Source organism: Pituophis catenifer, unplaced genomic scaffold (assembly GCF_029215685.1).
Source record: "Pituophis catenifer annectens isolate HBS135680 unplaced genomic scaffold, rPitCat1.0.hap2 SCAF_2, whole genome shotgun sequence".
Taxonomy (NCBI): domain Eukaryota; kingdom Metazoa; phylum Chordata; class Lepidosauria; order Squamata; family Colubridae; genus Pituophis; species Pituophis catenifer.
This window is the reverse complement of record NW_027256882.1, coordinates 273,156,743-273,175,527: the sequence shown is the minus strand read 5'-3', so window position 1 is coordinate 273,175,527 and position 18,785 is coordinate 273,156,743. Positions and strand designations below refer to the sequence as shown.

The window sequence follows — 18,785 nt, the reverse complement described above, 5'->3', positions numbered from 1 at the left end:
ATTAGGATCCTTGTAGTTCTGTAAATCAGACAGCTGTATCGTTTCTGACACCTCCAAATAGCTTCCAGCACTTTCAAAATCTCCTTTCTTGGAAGCCATTTTATTTTAAAAAGATTTTCTTTCTTCCCACAACCATAAAGTCATAAAGTCACAGCCATCCTCTTGAACAACTTTCAGCAATTTCTTTATAAAGCACCAAACGAAATAATCTTGTCCCAAACAGCTCTTTAAAATCTAATCCAGCAATTTAAAGCCAGTCTCTTAGCACAAGTCTATTAGCAGACACTTTCCTTTCTAACTTTCACTTTTAAAATTGCAACAAAAAAACCGCCATCTTTACTTCCCGCTCAGAAAATCCAATTAGAAACATTGTATCCCCGGAGTTAAGCATTATACTTGCGAAAAGCTTGTCCTCCTGCTTCCGTTCCGCCTGCTTTTTTGAGATCATTTAATCTTTTATTTGACAGCAGAAATTGGACGCGACGCCTAGCTCTGTAAAAAAAAACAGAGTCCCCCCGGATCCGGAGCTTCAGTGGGCTGAACGGGGAGCTCTCGCCCTCCGAACCCCTGGAATTAATCCAGGGGTTTTCGGGGAGCTCTACCCTCACCCACCAGCTCTCCTCCCCTTCTTTTCCCGAAGGGGAGATTTTCAAGCCGTTTGACAGCTGATTAGTGCTGTCCGAACGGCTCAACGAGATCGCGGGGGCGGCGGTCTACAAAGACCGTCCATGGCACCACGGAGCCAACCCGGAAGTCCGTCTTGAATGTTTTCTTGAATTTAAGTGCGAAGGTAATTGCATTAGGGATAAAGATGCTCTCCTTTATACATTCCCTCCCTTTAAAATCTCTCCATCTCAATTTACATGTTGACAACTAAAGTAGCCTTGTGGGCAACATCCAGTTGCTTATGTAAATCACCAAAATATTAAGTATTCCTCTGTAGTATTGGTCACTTCTTAACCTTGTTGAACTGTAGGTTCAAAAGGTTAAGAAGATATCACAATAACAGCTATACCATATATCTTTATAACTACAAAAGATGAAGCAGAAATAAGAGAAAAGCAACGATCATGTAGCAATAGAGATGAAAGCTGCAAATGAGACTTCAGTAATGAAGGCTACTTACATTTATGGGAAGAAATAAAGACCAGGAGGATCTCCAACCAAAATAAAGATAGAAGCCACTGAGCTGGATTCTATTTCAGTGGGTTGAATTCAAGGAAGGATTAATATTAAAAAGCCATAAGCCAAAAACCCAGAGAAAGAGGAGGAGAAGGAGAAGAAATGGTAGACATGCCTCCTGTAGGAAACCACCAGTCCCACATAGCACATCCATCTTGTTTCTACTTTTGGTTGCCCAAAGATGACGAAAACATTGACAGATCTGAGAAGGGATCTAAATATTAGTATCAGTATCAGTGAGAAATGGTGGAGTTGAAACACCAGAAGAAATAGAGTTTCATTTTGGTTGAATTTTCCCTTAGCTCCCTCCTCCTATCTTCCCCCACCCTTAAATTCCCTTCTTTAGATTTGGGTGAACCAATTTTATAATAAAGAACATACTTAGCTTTTAGACATTTGGTCTGATTATTGAGTCTTATTTGCAAACTTTGCTTTAAAAGAACTCAAGAGATACATTGGAATATTCTCAGCTTGCCTGTCCTTGTTTTACTATATTAGCAAATGGATTTCTGGCAAATGCGATGATACCCCTATCCTGTTGGGAGGCAACTTTTGAGTCTGAAAAGCATTGGATGATATGAGAGGAGGCAAGTCTCGTGGAGCAGTTCTGTGTGATCCAGAGTTCTCTCAGTGCAATGGAGAGGTCTATACTACACTTCTGTTTTAATCCTCAGCTAACCCTGGCATTAAGCCACAGACTCTTGAGTTTGCAAAGTACATCCAGGGTTATTGTGCAGTGTGCAGTGTATCTTGGGAGTGAGCCAGAACAAATTCAACAAGAGAGCTGTGATTGTTGCATGGTGGATCTCTGAAAGGTTGCCAAGGTGTTGTGCTAGAGCTTCCCTTGTAGACAGTATTTGCTGAGTTGATTAGGCTTCACTCAGATTTGCATACTGAGTACAGCAATTAGGGTAACCAGCCGGCTACTGGCAGCAATGTGGGAAAGGATTATGAATTATATCATGCTTTACAGGCAGGATAAAAGATTCCCTTCCATTGAAGGGGAATAGGAAGTGACTTTTTCATTAAAATCATAATTGCACTTGATTCATTCCTATGGAGGGAGAAAGAAAAGGTATTTAAAAATTGCTACAAGCTAGCATATTGCTGTTTAATTGCTTGGCGAATGCTGCTTTGCAAAGAAGCCAAAAAGAAAGGTTAAAATACCTTCACTTTTCTCAGAAACTTTGCTCAGGAGTCAAAGGACAAGTGCAGAGTTGCAGAAAACCAATTAGCTAAATTGCTGGACAAATTGGCAAAATTAATACTGCTGAGCAACCCCACATGAAAAACATACACTTCTTTATTACTCAGAACTGAAATTCTAAATCATGGGAACTAGAATACAACTGGATGAATCTATCCAAGAAAAATCTGGAACTCCAAGTTTAGATTGAAAGCCTATTAAAGCAGAATTTAGTATTCATAAACTGTAGTGTATGATAAAGGAGCTATTAGCTATTAGCTTCGGGAAGCTATCCCGGATTGACTACTGCAATGCTCTCTACATGGGGCTGCCCCTGAAGACCAGTCGGAGGCTTCAGCTGCTGCAGAATGCGGCCACACGGGTAGTAATGGGAGTGTCCTGACACTCTCATGTTACACCTCTCCTGTGGGACCTGCATTGGCTACCGGTTGCCCTCCGGGTGAGATTCAAGGTGCTGGTAATTACCTATAAAGCCCTACATGACTTAGGCCCAGGGTATTTGGCTGACCATCTGCGGCCAGCGACAGCTCCCCATTGCCCGGTGCGTTCTCACAAGGAGGACCTCCTTGGGGTGCCGTCGGCCAGACAATGTCGGCTGGCAACCCCTAGGAAGTGGGCCGTCTCTGTGGGCGCACCTACCCTATGGAATCGGCTCCCCCTGGAGCTCCGGGTGGCCTTTAACCTTCGCTCTTTCCGCCGTGATCTTAAAACATGGTTATTTCATCTGGCTGATTTGGACTGAAGGGATTTTAAAGGGTATTTTAATGGTCTTTTTATAATCTTATTGGGTATTTTTAACATTGATTTTGCTTGTTTTTATTGTTGTGAACCGCCCTGAGTCCTTTCGGAGATAGGGCAGCATACAAGTTCAATCAATCAATCAATCAATCAATCAATATTAAAAGATGCAATTCCCCAACAGATAAGCAACTGTGAAAAGGACTTTCAGATAACAATGATTTTGGCATGGTTTAGATCAGGGGTCTCCAACCTGGGTAACTTTTAAGACTTGTGGACTTCAACTCCCAGAATTCCTCAGCCAGCAAAGCTTTAAGCCAACAAGTCTTAAAGTTGCTCAGGTTGGAGAGTCCTGGTTTTGATTATTTATTACTTATTTATGAATGAATGAATGAACATTCTAGCAACAACAATAAAATGAGCCATTTGATGGGCTCCATCCCATTCGAGTCCCCAGGTCCGTTGGCAAAACCAGGTCTTCAGGGCCTTGCGAAAGAATGCCAAAGTGAAGCCAATCTTATCTCAGCCAGGATGATATTACACAGGGAGAGAGTCATTACGGATAAAGCCCTTCTCCTTGGTTTCGCTAGATGAACCTCTTTAAGAGAGGGGAACCATAGCATTTCCTGCTTCATATAGGAGCTTTGAAGGTTACAACCAACATCTTGAATTGGACCTGGAAGCAAATCAGCAGCCAATGCAGCTGTCACAGGAGAGATGACATAAGTGCACATCTAGGCCTGCACAAAACCATGTAAGCAGCCATATTTTCAACCAATTAAAGCTTCCAGATATTTTTAATTTTTTTAATGTTTATCATTATAAAGACAAACAATTAATACAACCTAAGAAAAAAAATAAAAAATAAAAAGTGTAAAGAAAAAAATTGAACAGTTAAGAATACACACACACACACACATATATGTATACAGTACATATATTAAAGAAAAGAGAGAATTACAAAGAAATGACTTCCCCATTCATCCTAAGTACAATTTCAGCAACTTATCACCATCTCTGATATTACAAGAAATCTCTTCTTCCCATATCTCATCTCTAATCTATTACACACGTTCTTAAAACCTCATGATTCAATTCTAATTAACAAAAGTCCATTGAGAGTTAACATAAATAAGTTATATATTTTAACCTTAATCAAATAAGCCAACTTAATACTCATTTACTTTTAACCCAGTAACATCACTTTCTTTTAATGTTAATATATATTGCAAGTCCATGTGTGATGTGCCATACGCTAAATAAATAAATAATAACTTTCTCTGAAAACATAAGAAAATATTTCTTTTTCCTATATCTTGTGTCTATTAAAAAAAATCCTTAATGTCTTGTCATTTGATCCTGGTCAATAACAATCCATTCAGAGTTACCAAAAACAGCATATATATTTTAACCTTGATCAAATAAACCAACCCTATATTCCTTCCTTTTGCTTTTAAGAACCTTTGCTCTGAAGATGTTAAATATATTCTCCTTAACTGAACCAAAGCCAATCTAGCAAGACTCTAAAGTTGTAGGTAATGTCACTTGTGGAAAATGTGGAAGGTAGTATCACCAAAGCTTTCCTGGAGGGCAGTGGGAATAGATCCATTCTGGGTTTTGAGTGCAACAGATTTAAACTAAATATTTTTCAGACTACTTCGTTTTCTGTAAGCCAAAGGCTTTTTAATGAGGTTGAATAGGATGTCTTGCTGACAATCTGAAATGGCACAGTGGTACATAGTTGAGGTTCCAAAAAGTAAAAATATCCCACCATAGATTGGAATTTGCCAAGATATAGCCATCCTGCTAAAATAAGCAATTTTATTGTATTTTTCTTGATGCAGTTTAGAAGTCCTAGAACTTAAATGTTAATCTTTCTTTTTCAGGCTGAAAATACTGATATTTCCTCCTGTTCCAGTGCCCAAAATTAAAGGAATTGATCCAGACCTCTTAAAGGTAATGAGAAATTGATTGCTGTTGTACAAAATCAGTATACCTGAAGGTTTGTCTGCATAGCAGGGATGTATTAAATAGTCTAAAATAGTCTACTATCTAAGGAAAAGTGTTGCACACGTTTATGGAATAAATGTTTACACCTTTACTTAAAACATTCTTTCTAGTTAGGTATTGAGATTGATTGATTGATTATGTGCCATCAAATTGGTGTCAACGATTGGTGACTATATACTTTTTAAAAAATTGTATAGGACAATTGTTCCTAAACTGATTCTTCAGGACTTTCAAGGATGCACCCATCACTTTGTAATTGTATCCATCTACCTTGTAGCTTGTTGTCCTCATCTTCTCTTTCCTTCCATCTTTCCCAGTACGATAGACTTCTCCAGAAATAAATGTTGCATGTACTGGAACTAAAATTACTCCCAAATGGAACATTTTGAGATTTTTTTAATTCAATACTACTATATTCAAGCAGATTTTATTATGGATCTAGTATTGGCTATCAGCATCCTACAACCAACTTTAATAATCCCAAACCAGAGTTTTGTTTTGTCTTTGGCTAGCAATAGCAAAAGACTCAAAAGAAAACAGAACAGAAGGCAGGAATAAATGCTATTTATGTTGATTCCCAAGTCTCCTTCTCATGGGAGTTTCCAACAAAGCTAGTATTATTGGACATCTTAGTAAAACATTTGGTTTCTTCCATCCTGTAGGTGACCAAGTTCTGGGGTCATAATTTGCATGATCTTTTAATTAGGAAACTGATTAAAAATTCTATCTGAATAAAATAAATGCTACTGCCATGCATATAGAATTCACACATGAATTATTAAATTTCAACAATAATTGCTACTCTTTTGTTTTATTTTCAAACATTTGTTTTCAGAAAGGAAAACTGGATGAAGTTAATTCCATTTTAGCAAGTCATGGTAGCTACATGCCCCAGCTTTATGGAGATGACTCTTGGGTGGAATTTATTGAGTTGGATATAGATGACGCTGAAGATAGAACTGAAGGATCAGATACTGAGAGGCTCCTTGGTGGTGTTCACACAAAATCTCATGGCTGCCTTGCAGTGAGGGATGATGATTCTGGACGGGCCAGCTGCTGTGAGCCTGATATCCCAGAGACTGATTTTAGTGCAAGTGATACATGTGATGGAACTTCTGACATTGATCAGTCCAAGAAGGTAAGTGATAAAGAAGAGGATCTCTTGTGCCTTGATCAAAAAGATAGTGAGAAATCAATCCCAGGTCTTGATGATGCATCTGCCTGCTTGCCATCGGATAATCCAACCAAAGAACAGGACCTAAAACCCCATGTTCCTGCCACTGAGATAACTAGTCCACTTGTCCAGACCCAGTTAAGCAATCAAAGTTCACTAGGGAACATTGACTTTTACACACAAGTCAGCAACATTACACCAAGAGGAAGTGTTGTGCTATCCCCAGGACAAAAAATGAAGACAGGGAAAGCTCAAAGTGAAGCTCAGAGAGAAGCAGTTGCACAGTGTCAACCAACCTTGGCCATGGACAATGCCTATTTCTGTGAATTGGATGTGAAAAAATGTGTCACTGTGACATCCCCCAAAGAAGATGAGCCAGAAGTTCAAGTCCAGAGCTTTCCTGAGGATGCTTACTTGACCACCGAGAGCTTTGTCATTCATCCTGTGATCCCTGCTATGGTAGCAACAGCTGCAGAAGAAAAAGATCCGGAAGCTTCTGAGATACCTGTGGCAGACTATACCTCCATTCATATGGTACAGTCTCCACAAGGTCTTCTTCTCAACGCAACAGCTCTCCATGTGCCAGACAAAGAATTCATCATGTCATCTGGCTATGTGAGCACAGAGCAACTTAACAAAATCTTGTCATAGGTTTCTTTCTTTTTCTTTTCTTTTTTTTAGCTTGTAGGAAACTGTATCATCATTAGCTCTATGAAGCTCAAAATGCATATGGCGTTGGGAGTTTTCCAATTCAGTACAGTGTTAACAGAAAACGTCTGAAGTTTGCAGAACATTTATTAACTATGATGTGAACGGGAAGGCCAATTCCCAAAAGGAATTATGTGTTTCTATGCTTTAACCAGAGCCAAGGTGTCCAATAGTTTCAGATGGTTGGTGATGATGCAGTCCTTTCCACTTTTACCTGTGTTGTTGAATCAATCACAGTATTGCTTTTGTGTCTTGTAAATATTGTCTAACCAAATGTTGCTGGTGCTGATTTGGTAGCATGACTGTCCTTTGTTGTAGGTGTTGCTTTGGGCTTCTCCCAAATACATTGGGTATCTGTGTCGTGCATTGGAAATCATTTTTTCTTCAAAAAGCTAATAGCAAGTGTGGAATTTTGTTTGTTTGCTCACTTGTTTGAAGATTTTGAGATGTTTATTCTGGGAACTGGAGAATGAAAGATTAGATAAAGAAGCAAAAAGAGTTTTGTTCAATAGATAATTATTATGGTTAATATAAATATAAATCAACTTTAATACTTCAGGTAAGCAAGCATGAATATTTTATACTTGGACTGCATACTGAGGTTTAATTATTATGATCGATGTATGGAATGTGTCTGCTGCAATCAGTATAGCAATTACCAAAAGAATAAGGAAAAATATTTTTATATCTCCACCAAAGCTATAGAGAATTTTAAGTTGCAGCACTGCTGAGGGTGGGGTGGGTGGGTGATCATTTCTTAAAAGCACTATTCATATTTTTACCTTTTGTAGCAAACCAAAAACATGTACAACATTGAATATTTTTTTACTGGTAAAACCAATCTGTCATTACAATTTTATAGCAGTAAAGCCTAAGATGGATTTGGAATTTCAGGGCTTTTTAGGAATACAATTAATTTTTTATGACTAAGTAGGCAATTTAATAGTGTTCTTTTACAAGAAAGCGTTTACATCCCTTAAAGTTTAAACAACAATATAGAATCAAAGTTATCAGCATTTTAGATTTTGAATCAAATGAAATTGCAAAATTCAATAGAACAGTATTATAAACAATATAATTTTTTTATTTAGGATAATCTGCTAATTAATACCGATGTAGGAAAGTTTTAAAGAATTAGTGTGCTTAAAGCCTTACGTGTATCTGTTCCTTTTTCAAGGTACGCCTTAACATATTTTAATTTTATATTTTGTTTACATGAACGAGGTTTAAATTCCAAGGCCTTTTCAAATATGCAGTCTGCTTGTTTTTTTTTCCTTGCTGTTTTCCAGACTGCTGATATTACTCTCAGCCTTAGCCTGCCTGCAGGTAACCGTTCCTAAACGTCACGCAAATGTCACACAAACTTCCCAGAGTTACTGATTTGAACTGGGAGTTTATGACCTGGGGATGGGAAGCCTTGTGCCATATAAAGGTTCCTTGTTCTGATTCAGAAAGCTTCTCCCTTTAGCCCTCTTACTGAACTTAGCTTCCCCAAGATCTTTAGCACAGGTCTTTTACATTACCTATTGCCTGAGTCTATTTTTTTTAAAGATGTCAGGGATCAATCCGTGGACCCTTCTACACATAAAATATGCATTATATCACCGAGCCACTAATCCCTGACAGGAGCAAAAATGTGAATGTGGAAACATTGCAGTGAATTCAGAGGTACTCAGAGATGATTACAGGTTGTCCCCTTATGGAAAAGGTGCATATATTTTGCACTGATCACAATAATGGGAACCCACCAAAAAAAAAAAAAAACTTTGGAAAAGGGGGAGGAATGCATAGGATTTGCCTCTGAACTGGTCTTAAAAGGATTTAAATCTAGAAGAAAAATCCTTCCTTTCCATTGCTGTTCCCTTCGTGAGCCATTACAGTTAATGGCCATTTGATAAGCTGTGATAATAATGAACGTAGTATGTAGATTACAACTGCCTTCTTGGAAATACATTGATATTATACCTGAGTGGCGGTTTTGTTAGTATTGTTTTGATTTGTTTTAAAGTAAGCAAGGTGAAGGTCTTGTTACATGTATTTGCCATAGTCTTCAGTCTTACAGACAAGCGTAGTGCAATTGTTTATGGTTTATTTAGAAATAAACCATAGTATGTGCTATCGGGCCAACTTCCGTTTGGTGGGTTTTTATGTTGGCCAACCAAATAAGGATGAAGTTTGCAAAAAGCTCACATAGGACATTTAAATAAAGTTGCTTGGGATGACACCACCACAGAAAAAGAATGTAAGCTTCGTTTATTTACATTTTTGAAAGATTGGCTCTTTTCTTCTGTATAGGTACTCATCACACTCAGCTAACTGTCACTAGAAAAACTGGGAGTGGGAAAGAGGATGGTGGGAAACATTAGCAGGTTGTAAAAGACCCTGTCAGCAAAGAACAACTAGAATGAAAAGAATACCAAGTGAGCAGATCACAGCAAGTTTTCGTAAACATATGAAATGGTGCAGAAATTTAAAAATGACCACGCACCTGCTTCTCAGCTACAATGTTAATCCTGTGTTATACAAGTAGGCCTTGAGTAGAAATGCACATTTTAGCTGGAAATTGCATCATGTATAAGCATCTTAAAAGGAAGAAAGTTGCTCAGAGTCAAGTCAATGCTTCAGAAATAAACTTTTCTGATATTCATTCTTTGGCTTGCATTTGGCTTTTGTATTTAAGATGTATTTTCTCTAACAGCTGGAACTTTTAATTTTAGGCACTATTGCAATTAAAACTATGTAAGCCGCTCTTAATGACAAGGGAAATTAATGTTACATTTCTCTTGTTGGATGTTTTTTTCCATCACCAAAAACTAGTTAAATACCTCAATCTCAGAATGTCCTTTGGTACTTTGCTGGTTATGTAAAACAATATACCACAGTATGAAGATTTGTGTATTTCTGTTTTATGTATTTAACTTGCCTTATGTCAGTGTTCTGATTCCATCCTCAAAGTTTAAATAAATTTATTTTCTTTAATTCATCATGATGTTGTTGCATACTTTATTGTCAAACCCTTACAAAGAAGGGGAAAAAACAATTTCAAAAAAGATAGTTTACTGTATTGTCAGTAGATGCCATTTTTACATGTTTCTATGCAATATAAATGAAACCCTGGGAGAAACATAAAGCATGATTGGCAGCCGTAATTTCCACATATAATTTTTGTTGCTGACAATAAGGCAGTCTAATTCTGCTCATAGATATGCCAGATTGGGATATGCCTGATTTCTGTAGTTGTAGCCCTCAGGATGCCTTTTGAAAACTGAAATCATTCTTTCACATCATTTTGTAAACCATAAAATGCCACAGTTAAAACCCCAAGAAAAGTATGCAAAAGCCTCATCAACATATGTGATGTGATCCTATGAGGTCTGCAGGTTTTTTCTCAGAAATGAGATCCATGAAAAGGTTGCCTTCTGAGTTACAGAAGGTTAACTTGCCTCAACTTAAGCAATTCTGCTGCCTCCACTGGTGAAACACAGTAAGACATATTAGGAGGACTATATAGCCCCAAATGTAATAAACATGGATATTCTTTTGGTTATCGGAAAAGTTGGTCTGGGGAAGTCTGAACAATATTTGATTCATGAAGGACTCCACATATGAATTCTAGCATCCTGAACATCTCCAGAGCTGTTATTCCATCTTTCCATTTGTTTCAAAAGGAAGCATATAAATTACTGAATAAATGTTAAAAATCAAAAAGAAATCTCCATAGGTGTTAAGACACAGCAGGTGAAAAATTTCTCTAAATATTACAGGATATATTTTGGCTTCTTTGTGAACTTCTGGTTGTACCAATAGAAGGGAATATATGTAGCTCGGTGTTGAACTACAGAGCCCTTGATGCTCCCTGAACTTGGTTGTTTGCTCAGATATGGTTTATCACATGCCTAGGTAATGTTATCAAAGCACAGATGATGTTATCTAGTCAAATAATGAAATGTCTGCAAGCAAACAATCAAATACAGAGGACTCCACACTTCTGATTGTGGCACATGTGAAAGCTAATTCCACACAGAGTTCAGGGATTCTCTGGAGCACTTGAGTGATGAACATTTTGGATTCACAATTCCTGAACAGTTTTAATAGGGGATTAGGGAGCAAAACCCTAGATCAGTGATGGCTAACCATTTTGCCATAGCGTGCCAAAAGCAGGGGTCATGCGTGTGTTTTTCGCCCTCCCCAGGCTCCAGAGGCTTCCTTGGAGCCTGGGGAGGACAAAAACTGCATTCCCCATCCACCCAGAGGCCACCTGGAGGCCGGAAACGGCTTGTTTCCTAACTCCCAGTGGGACCGGAAGGCCCGAAAATCAGCTGGCCAGCACACGCATGCGAGCTGGAGCTGAGCTAGGGCAATGCTCACGTGCCCACAGATATGGCTCTGTGTGCCACCTGTGGCACGCGTGCCATAGGTTCGCCATCACGGCCCTAGATTAAATGAGATCAAAGCCTACGGGAAAAAAAGCTGAGCTAGATTTAATGCAAATTAGACTTTCAGTAGGCAAAAAAACTCCTCCTCAAGTCATCATTTCAGTTGTGAGTAAATTTACTCATTTCAAGGTTCTTATCTGATCGGTATTATGATACTTGCCAATAGATGATTCCTAATTTAAAATTGTGTCGTCATCTATTAATAAATTATGAAACACCAAACTTCCCTCCATCAGAAAAAGTAGGAAGGAAAATGGTTGCACTGCAAAAAGAAAAAGATGAGGGGACAGACTAAAACTGAAGTGTACACATGGAAGCTGTATAATAATAGCTTTTAAGTTAATAAACATTAACATTTCAGAGGATCTGGCTAAAACTCAAAAATACGGAACAAATTATCATGTGCTGAATAGCAAAAGTACAGTTTAAAAATTAGTCTCTGATATTTTTAATTAGAATTTGGGAAAATATCGATCCATGTAATACAATATATTACTAATGCTTACGTGTAATAGAAGCACAGCCAAAGGTTTGTTGCTTGAATTAGTACAGTAATTTATTTCTGTTTTGTGACTTAGAAACAGCCTAGTCTTGAATTCCAGGTAAATGGATGTCTTCTTTTCTGACAATAATCTTGAATCTAAATAAATTGATAGAACCCTCAGATTTCTGCTAAAGATGAAAAAAAAAAGTCTTCGTTATTTTTGCTAAAATACTTGTTTCTATACAAATCAGGGAGTAGTCAAATCAGGGAGTCTGTCAATATCAAGAGTTAAACAGCAAGTAAACAGCCATTTGGAATATCTAATCTCTGTGTTCTTTGTCATTAAAATCTCTGGTTAGCACTTATTAAATTTGTTCCCTAGAATTCATTAAATTAATCAATCCTGAACCTGAACCTAACGAAGTTGCTTCTGGTATCGTTTAATATTTCCAAGTATTAAAACATAGCATTAATTTCTTAGGCTTGCAAACATGTATTGTAATGAGCACAGTTAATGGTCTCTGATTTTGCCTTGGTGGCGCAGCAGACTAAAGTGCTATTAAGTAGCACCAGCTGCCTGCAATTACTGCAAGTTCAAATCTCACCAGGCTCAAGGCTGACTCAGCCTTCCATCCTTTTGCAGTAGGTAAAATGAGGACCCGGCTTGTGGGGGCAATAAGCTGACTTTGTATATAAAAAAAAGAACACCGCTTGGGGGGCCCGAAAGCCCTACTAAGCAGGTATATACAAAAGTATGAAGGATATTGCTTAACACATTGTAAGCTGCCCTGAGTCTCCGGAGAAGGGCGGCGTATAAATCGAACCAATAAATAAATAAATAAATAAATAAATTTTAAAACAGCAAACTATAAGGATTGGGGGACCTTTTTTTGCTGTAAACAATCATTATTATAATGATTGAACCAATAAATGGCGTTCTTTAGGAAGTAAACTTTTGTCCACTCTTTCTCTTACAACAAAACACAGCTGATTCTTCTTTCATTTCTTTCAAATTTGGAGAAAATTCAAGCTTATTTCCTTCTTTTATCCCACCTTTATTATTTATATAAATAAGTCAAGGTGGTGAACATACCTAATATTCCTTTCTCCTCCTATTTTCCCCCACTAACAACCCTGTGAGGTGAGTTCGGCTGAGAGTGAGTGCCTGGTGCAAAGTCATTCAGCCAGCTTTCATGCCTAAGGCAGGATTAGAATTCAGTCTCCCAGTTTGTTGTGACTCCGGCTCCCAAGCCTGTCCTCGTGGAGGAAGATGACTCTGAAAGTGATGGGAGGAACTGACAAGGCCTCCCTCTCCAGGACCCTCCTTTCTGGCAACGCCTCAGGTTCCAGCTGAAGGCCAGGAGGAAGGCATGTCGGAGTACCCACTAATAGGGAGTGATGAAGATCAATCTTGGATTGATCCCAAGCAGCATCAGAGGGAGAGGTGTGCGCAGCAAAGGAAGAGGTGTGGAAGGGCCAGAGATTGCTGAGTCACTGAGCCATGCCCCACAGGGGATAAAAGTGGGTGGGGTTGCTCTGCAGGCTCTGTGACGGACAAAAACTGCATATCATGAACTTCGGATGGGATATCTTTCAGAATTAAGGCTTGGACTTTGTGAATGACTTCTGACTACTCTTGTGCCTTGTGAACTCTTGGTTGCCCCAGCAACGGACTACAGATATGCTGACTCCTGTTTCTAGAGGTGATAAGAAACTTGGCAGGCATTCGGAAAGTAGCTGCCAGAACTTTTATCTGCCAAAGGATTCAGGTCAGCTTGTAAAAATAAATTACTGGTAGACGTCTTTTGCTCATGTGTCTGCCTATGTGAGGTGGGGGGAAGAACACAGTTTTTAGCTCGGTGCCTTAATCACTAAACCAAACTGCAGCTCTATTCCCTCTTCTTGTGCTAAGAATGCAAAAAAACAACACCACCCAATTAGCCAGCTAACCCAAGGAGTAGTTTTGAGTACAAATGTGGCACTCGGATCATTGAAAATAGAGCTAGCAACTGTAATGGTAACTGACAGTTCTTAGGCTGTGAGAAAACCTCTTCATAATTTAGAGCTGATTACCTATTAGGTGGTGACTTGAGGCCATAAGACAATACACAATACACAAACACAGAAGACTTGAAGTCAATAAACCATTACACTGAATTAAAAACATGATCTCTATATTTTGCCTTCTCACATATCCTCATACTGTTTGGACCTAGGCTTCCTGAGTCAGTAAAACACACGAGTAGTCCCAAAAACCTCTTTAATTTCAACGGCTGTGAATTCTGTTCATTCACAGATGAGTCCTAAATAGTTGTAAAGAGTCCTTCGGGATAAGGCTGATAACCTTTATCTCCCTTGACACATTGCCAAAGACCTAATTGGCAAAGCAACATGGAGTCCAGAATCAAACAGAGCTTCAGACTTTAAACTGAACAGAATTAACAACATTTATTTATTTATTTTTATTTTATTTTAATTTTGATTTATATGCTGCCCTTCTCCGGAGACTCAGGGCGGCTTACAGTGCGTTAAGCAATAGCCTTCATACTTTTGTATATTTATACAAAGTCAGCTTATTGCCCCCACAAACTGGGTCCTCATTTAACCTAACATTGCTTCCTGCAAAGGCCCACGTACCTTTGCTCCTGTTTTAAGTCTTTTGGGAGGGGCCAATCCCTACTCCCGAGTCATCCCTTTTGTTTTAACTGTTCTTGCCTTTTGGCAGCTCTGTGCATGCGCGCACTGGGAACAAGCTCCCTCTGTTCCTCTGCCTCGCTGAGGTCTGACTCTGGAGGCTCCGGAGGCAGCATGTACCTCCCAGATGGCCCTTTCTCTGCCTCCGACGCAGAGCCCTTGTCCGAGCCTTCCCCAGACTCCAGGACTGACCCATGTTCCTCCCCAACCTCCTCACTGCCGACTCTGCTGCCAGGTCCACAGGCCGTTGGCGGACCACAACACATACATACAAGAGTTATTTATTTTCCCCTGCTCCTATTCTCTGCATGTCATGTTTTCCATTGGTACTTATTTCAGGAGGCATCTATGCATCATGCAATCTTCTTCCCTGTATTATAGATTCCTCATTTATGAATAGATTGTTTTTGTAGAAGCAAATCCGAACAGCCCCAGAGCCCCAAGAATCAGTGACCCAACCCTAAAGAACAACAGAAAAGGTGGAGATTCTTTAACAAATCAAGTGCTGTGAAGTTTCCATTCTGAATCCGCTCAATATCTGACTGTGCCTAAAGAGAGAAAAAATGCATGTGCATATGATGCCAATGGGCAACATTAGACATCGGTGATGACAAGGGTGTCTGCAGGAGAGGTAAAAAAAACTTAATGGCCGCTATGATTGTGTAATTGAAACCCTATCCCTTTTTAAAGCACCTTTTGCATGCAACATATGTAAAAATCTATGGAGCTTCAATTGGCCTGTTGTGGTTGCATCTTGACTTTTTAAAACCTTTCCCTGCAAGTGCCCCTTTGTGCGGGGATGGAGGTGCAATTGTAAAAGAAAGGAAAAATTAAAATATTTGACAAAATACAGCCCAAACATTGTCATGATGAAGAGGATCACCTGTTGGGAGTGGAGTCAAAGAATCAAGATGGGAGCCGTGATTGTGCGATCAATGCCACAGCCTTTTTTATGTGTGTGCAACATATCTAAAGAGTTGGGGTTTTGATCATCTCGACTTTTTTGCCCTGGTACCACCCTGTCTGAATACCCTAGTTGGGTTCCAAAAGGCATTAAACTAAGCTCCCAGAATTGTGGGTGGTCCATCACTGAAGGTTTTGTAAGGAAAGATTGGGCAATCATTTGTTCAGGATCGTACATTGGTATAAGGACTCCTGCCTTGGGCAAGGGGTTGGACTAGAAGACCTCTAATATCTCTTCCAGCCCTATTTTTATGATTCTAAGCTAAAGTAGGTTTGGTAGTTTGTGGTAGTTTGTAATTTTTGTTTTAGAATATTTTGTGAAATAGATCACATTAAAGCCATAACATAATGTATTTGTTATTACTATATTAAAATTTTAAACTCAGCAACTGAGTTCAAACATGTTTGTGATAAATGCATGTCTATCATCCAACGGAAATTAAAAATAAATAAATACATAAAATAAAACAAACAAAATAAAATCTGCCAATCCTAGGTCCTTGGGAAGGATTCAATAGGTGTCCCAAAAGTGCTTTTTCAGAAGGCAACTAGACTTTTCTTTTTCCTTGAAGTCGCTTCGCTTCTCATTCAAGAAGCTTCTTTAGCTCTGACTCGATAGGTAGAATATTTGACTGTCTGTGTGATGAACCAATAAGAAACAAATAAAAATACTGTATTATTATTATTATTATTATTATTATTATTATTATTATTATTAATAATAATAATAATAATAAATAAATAATAATAATAATAATAATATAAAAATGAATAATAAAAATAATAAAAAAGAAAATAAAAAAACTCAAAGGGAAAATTCAATGGATCACTGGGTCTTTTTCTGCTTTCAGTTTCGTTTCTATATTAATAATAAATTAATATAAATATATTCAAATTTATATTTTGCTTAGGTTATAAATTTATTTTGGTTGCATAAACACCACAATTGTGTTTTGGTGTTTAGAATGCCGTGTACTCCTATTCTGTATTATTTAATTTATGAATCATACAGTTAACACATGCATTTAACACTTTTTGAAAAATTAGCGGTTGAATTTGGAGCCTTGGTCTTTACCCTAAAGTCCATTAATAAATATAATTTCTTCCTCTACTCAGATATAGTCACATTTTCTTCATCTAGCAGTGCTTCTGGGTTTTTAATAGCTGCACAGCTGGTAGGCCTCTAACAGACAGTTTCCCACCATCTGCAAATATTATAATTCTTCTGCTTGATAAGGAAAGGAGAGGAGAGGAGAGGAGGAGGAGGGGGGGGGAAGGCGAGGGGAGGGAAGGGAAGGGAAGGGAAGGCAAAGGAAAAGGGAGGGGAAGGGGAAGGGGAAGGGAAGGGAAGGGAAAAGGAGAGGGGAGGGGAGGGAAGGGAAGGGAAGGGAAAGGGAAGGAAAAGGAAAGGGAAGGGAAAAAGAAAGGAGAGAGGGGAGGGAAGGAAAGGAAAGGAAAGGAAAGGAAAGGAAAGGAAAGGAAAGGAAAGGAAAGGAAAGGAAAGGAAAGGAAAGGAAAGGAAAGGAAAGGAAATTATATAAATTAATCATTTTAATTAATATAGGTTTCTGGCCAGAACCTTCCCTTGGCTATACAATTGCTTCCTTTTTCTTCCAAAAGAGCAGTGGGGAATTTTTTTTTTTTTTGTAATATTTGTTTTGCTTGACTTATGTCACCTTCTCTGCATAAGTACAAGGTTGCTTCCAGAGAAGATTCAGTTTATTTAATTCCCCTAAGAAAACTGCAGAAGGATCTCCCCAAATCCTGGGGCATTTCACTACGTGGGTCATTCAACCATTGGGACAGCATAGGGAAAACAAAGTGTGTGTGTCGTTCCCCCCCATTCTGGATGATGAGTGGTATGTTCCATAAATCAGTGTCCTCGGCTGGATCTTTCCCTGCCGGACAGTTCAGTTTCAGGGTGGTTTCTATCGCTGGTTTGTGTGTCACTTTATGATGCCACATAAAAATTAAGCCCATCGGCCTTCAAAGCTTCTTGCCTTCTCTCTTAATATACACAACTCCTCACTGTGCAATGTGCATCCTATGGCTCATATTATCAACTTATTTTCCATTCACTTCAAATATATATTCAGATACTTTCCTTCAGAGACGGGATTGCCAACTAACGGTTAAATAATAGACTTGGCCTGCTCTTCTGCCTTCAAGAGATACTTTAATAATAAAAACCAGCAGGGACAAGGCATAACTTCTTTATTTACAAATTAAACATAATCTCCAACTATTTTTTTCAGAAATAAGTACAAAAAATAGTGATGCATCTAGAGACATACATATGTCTTTCTCTCACAGAATTATCACTCACACACACCGTTTTTTCCTCAGCTTAAGTGCAACTTAATTTTAAAACATAACTTTGAAGTGACACACCATTTTCCCAAGATACATAGAAATTGGTGATATAATCCTGCTGAACATTTTTGTTCCTCTTTTACTGTTTTAATTTGTAAACATATTTATCAATACTGTAGGTTTATATCCTGCTTTCAGGGCCTAGATACTTAGATAGCAGCTCAAAGTAGAGAAAAAAGCAATGCATATATTATATTATAGAAGATGTTATTCAAGAAATGTAATAATTTACCAATGTTGACTAAATGCTAGATGGGAATTTGGGAACTTCTCTACAACAGCCTAGCCTGCAGTTAAAAGATAAGAATGGCACAATACATTGCAATCTATAATGTTTATACACACAAAAATAACAGCTGAGTTTACCAAAAAAAAAAAAAAAACCCTGCCAATTTTTTTGGTTCCCTAAAGGCAAAATTATTATCGACTGAAAATGTTATTTACAACTGTCCAAATTTCAGTTACTTTAAAAAAAACAGACTTTGCATAGCTAGTCATAGCCAAATCAGAGAAAATATTAATGCTCAAAGCAGCATTTTAATATTTTCTCCCTGGGAAAGCTCTTCTGCATAAGAAATTATCTTGACTAACCTACATCTTTCAACAAACTGAGGAACAACACTTTTTTTTAGCATGACACAAGACAGACTTGACAAATAACATAAGCAGAGTTGCTTCAATAGTGAGATGTCTGGCATATAAATTTAATAAATAAAAATACACTGATGAATTTATAACTGGGAAGAGTTTGAAATATCAACAGTATATAGGCAAACTGAAATTATGCAAACAGAGCTATTTAACCCAAACATGACA

General features: G+C 38.2%; 1 protein-coding gene across 1 annotated transcript in view; it reads left to right on the top strand.

The window, feature by feature from the left end:
• The window catches only part of GHR (growth hormone receptor), a 141,211-nt gene extending 133,618 nt beyond the window's left edge, over positions 1 to 7,593 (top strand). The window contains exons 9-10 of the mRNA XM_070938893.1: positions 5,014 to 5,083; positions 5,973 to 7,593. Coding sequence (XP_070794994.1) covers positions 5,014 to 5,083; positions 5,973 to 6,962 — 1,060 coding nt within the window. The 3' untranslated portion in view covers positions 6,963 to 7,593. The remainder of the gene's footprint in view (positions 1 to 5,013; positions 5,084 to 5,972) is intronic.
• Positions 7,594 to 18,785: the final 11,192 nt, after the last annotated feature.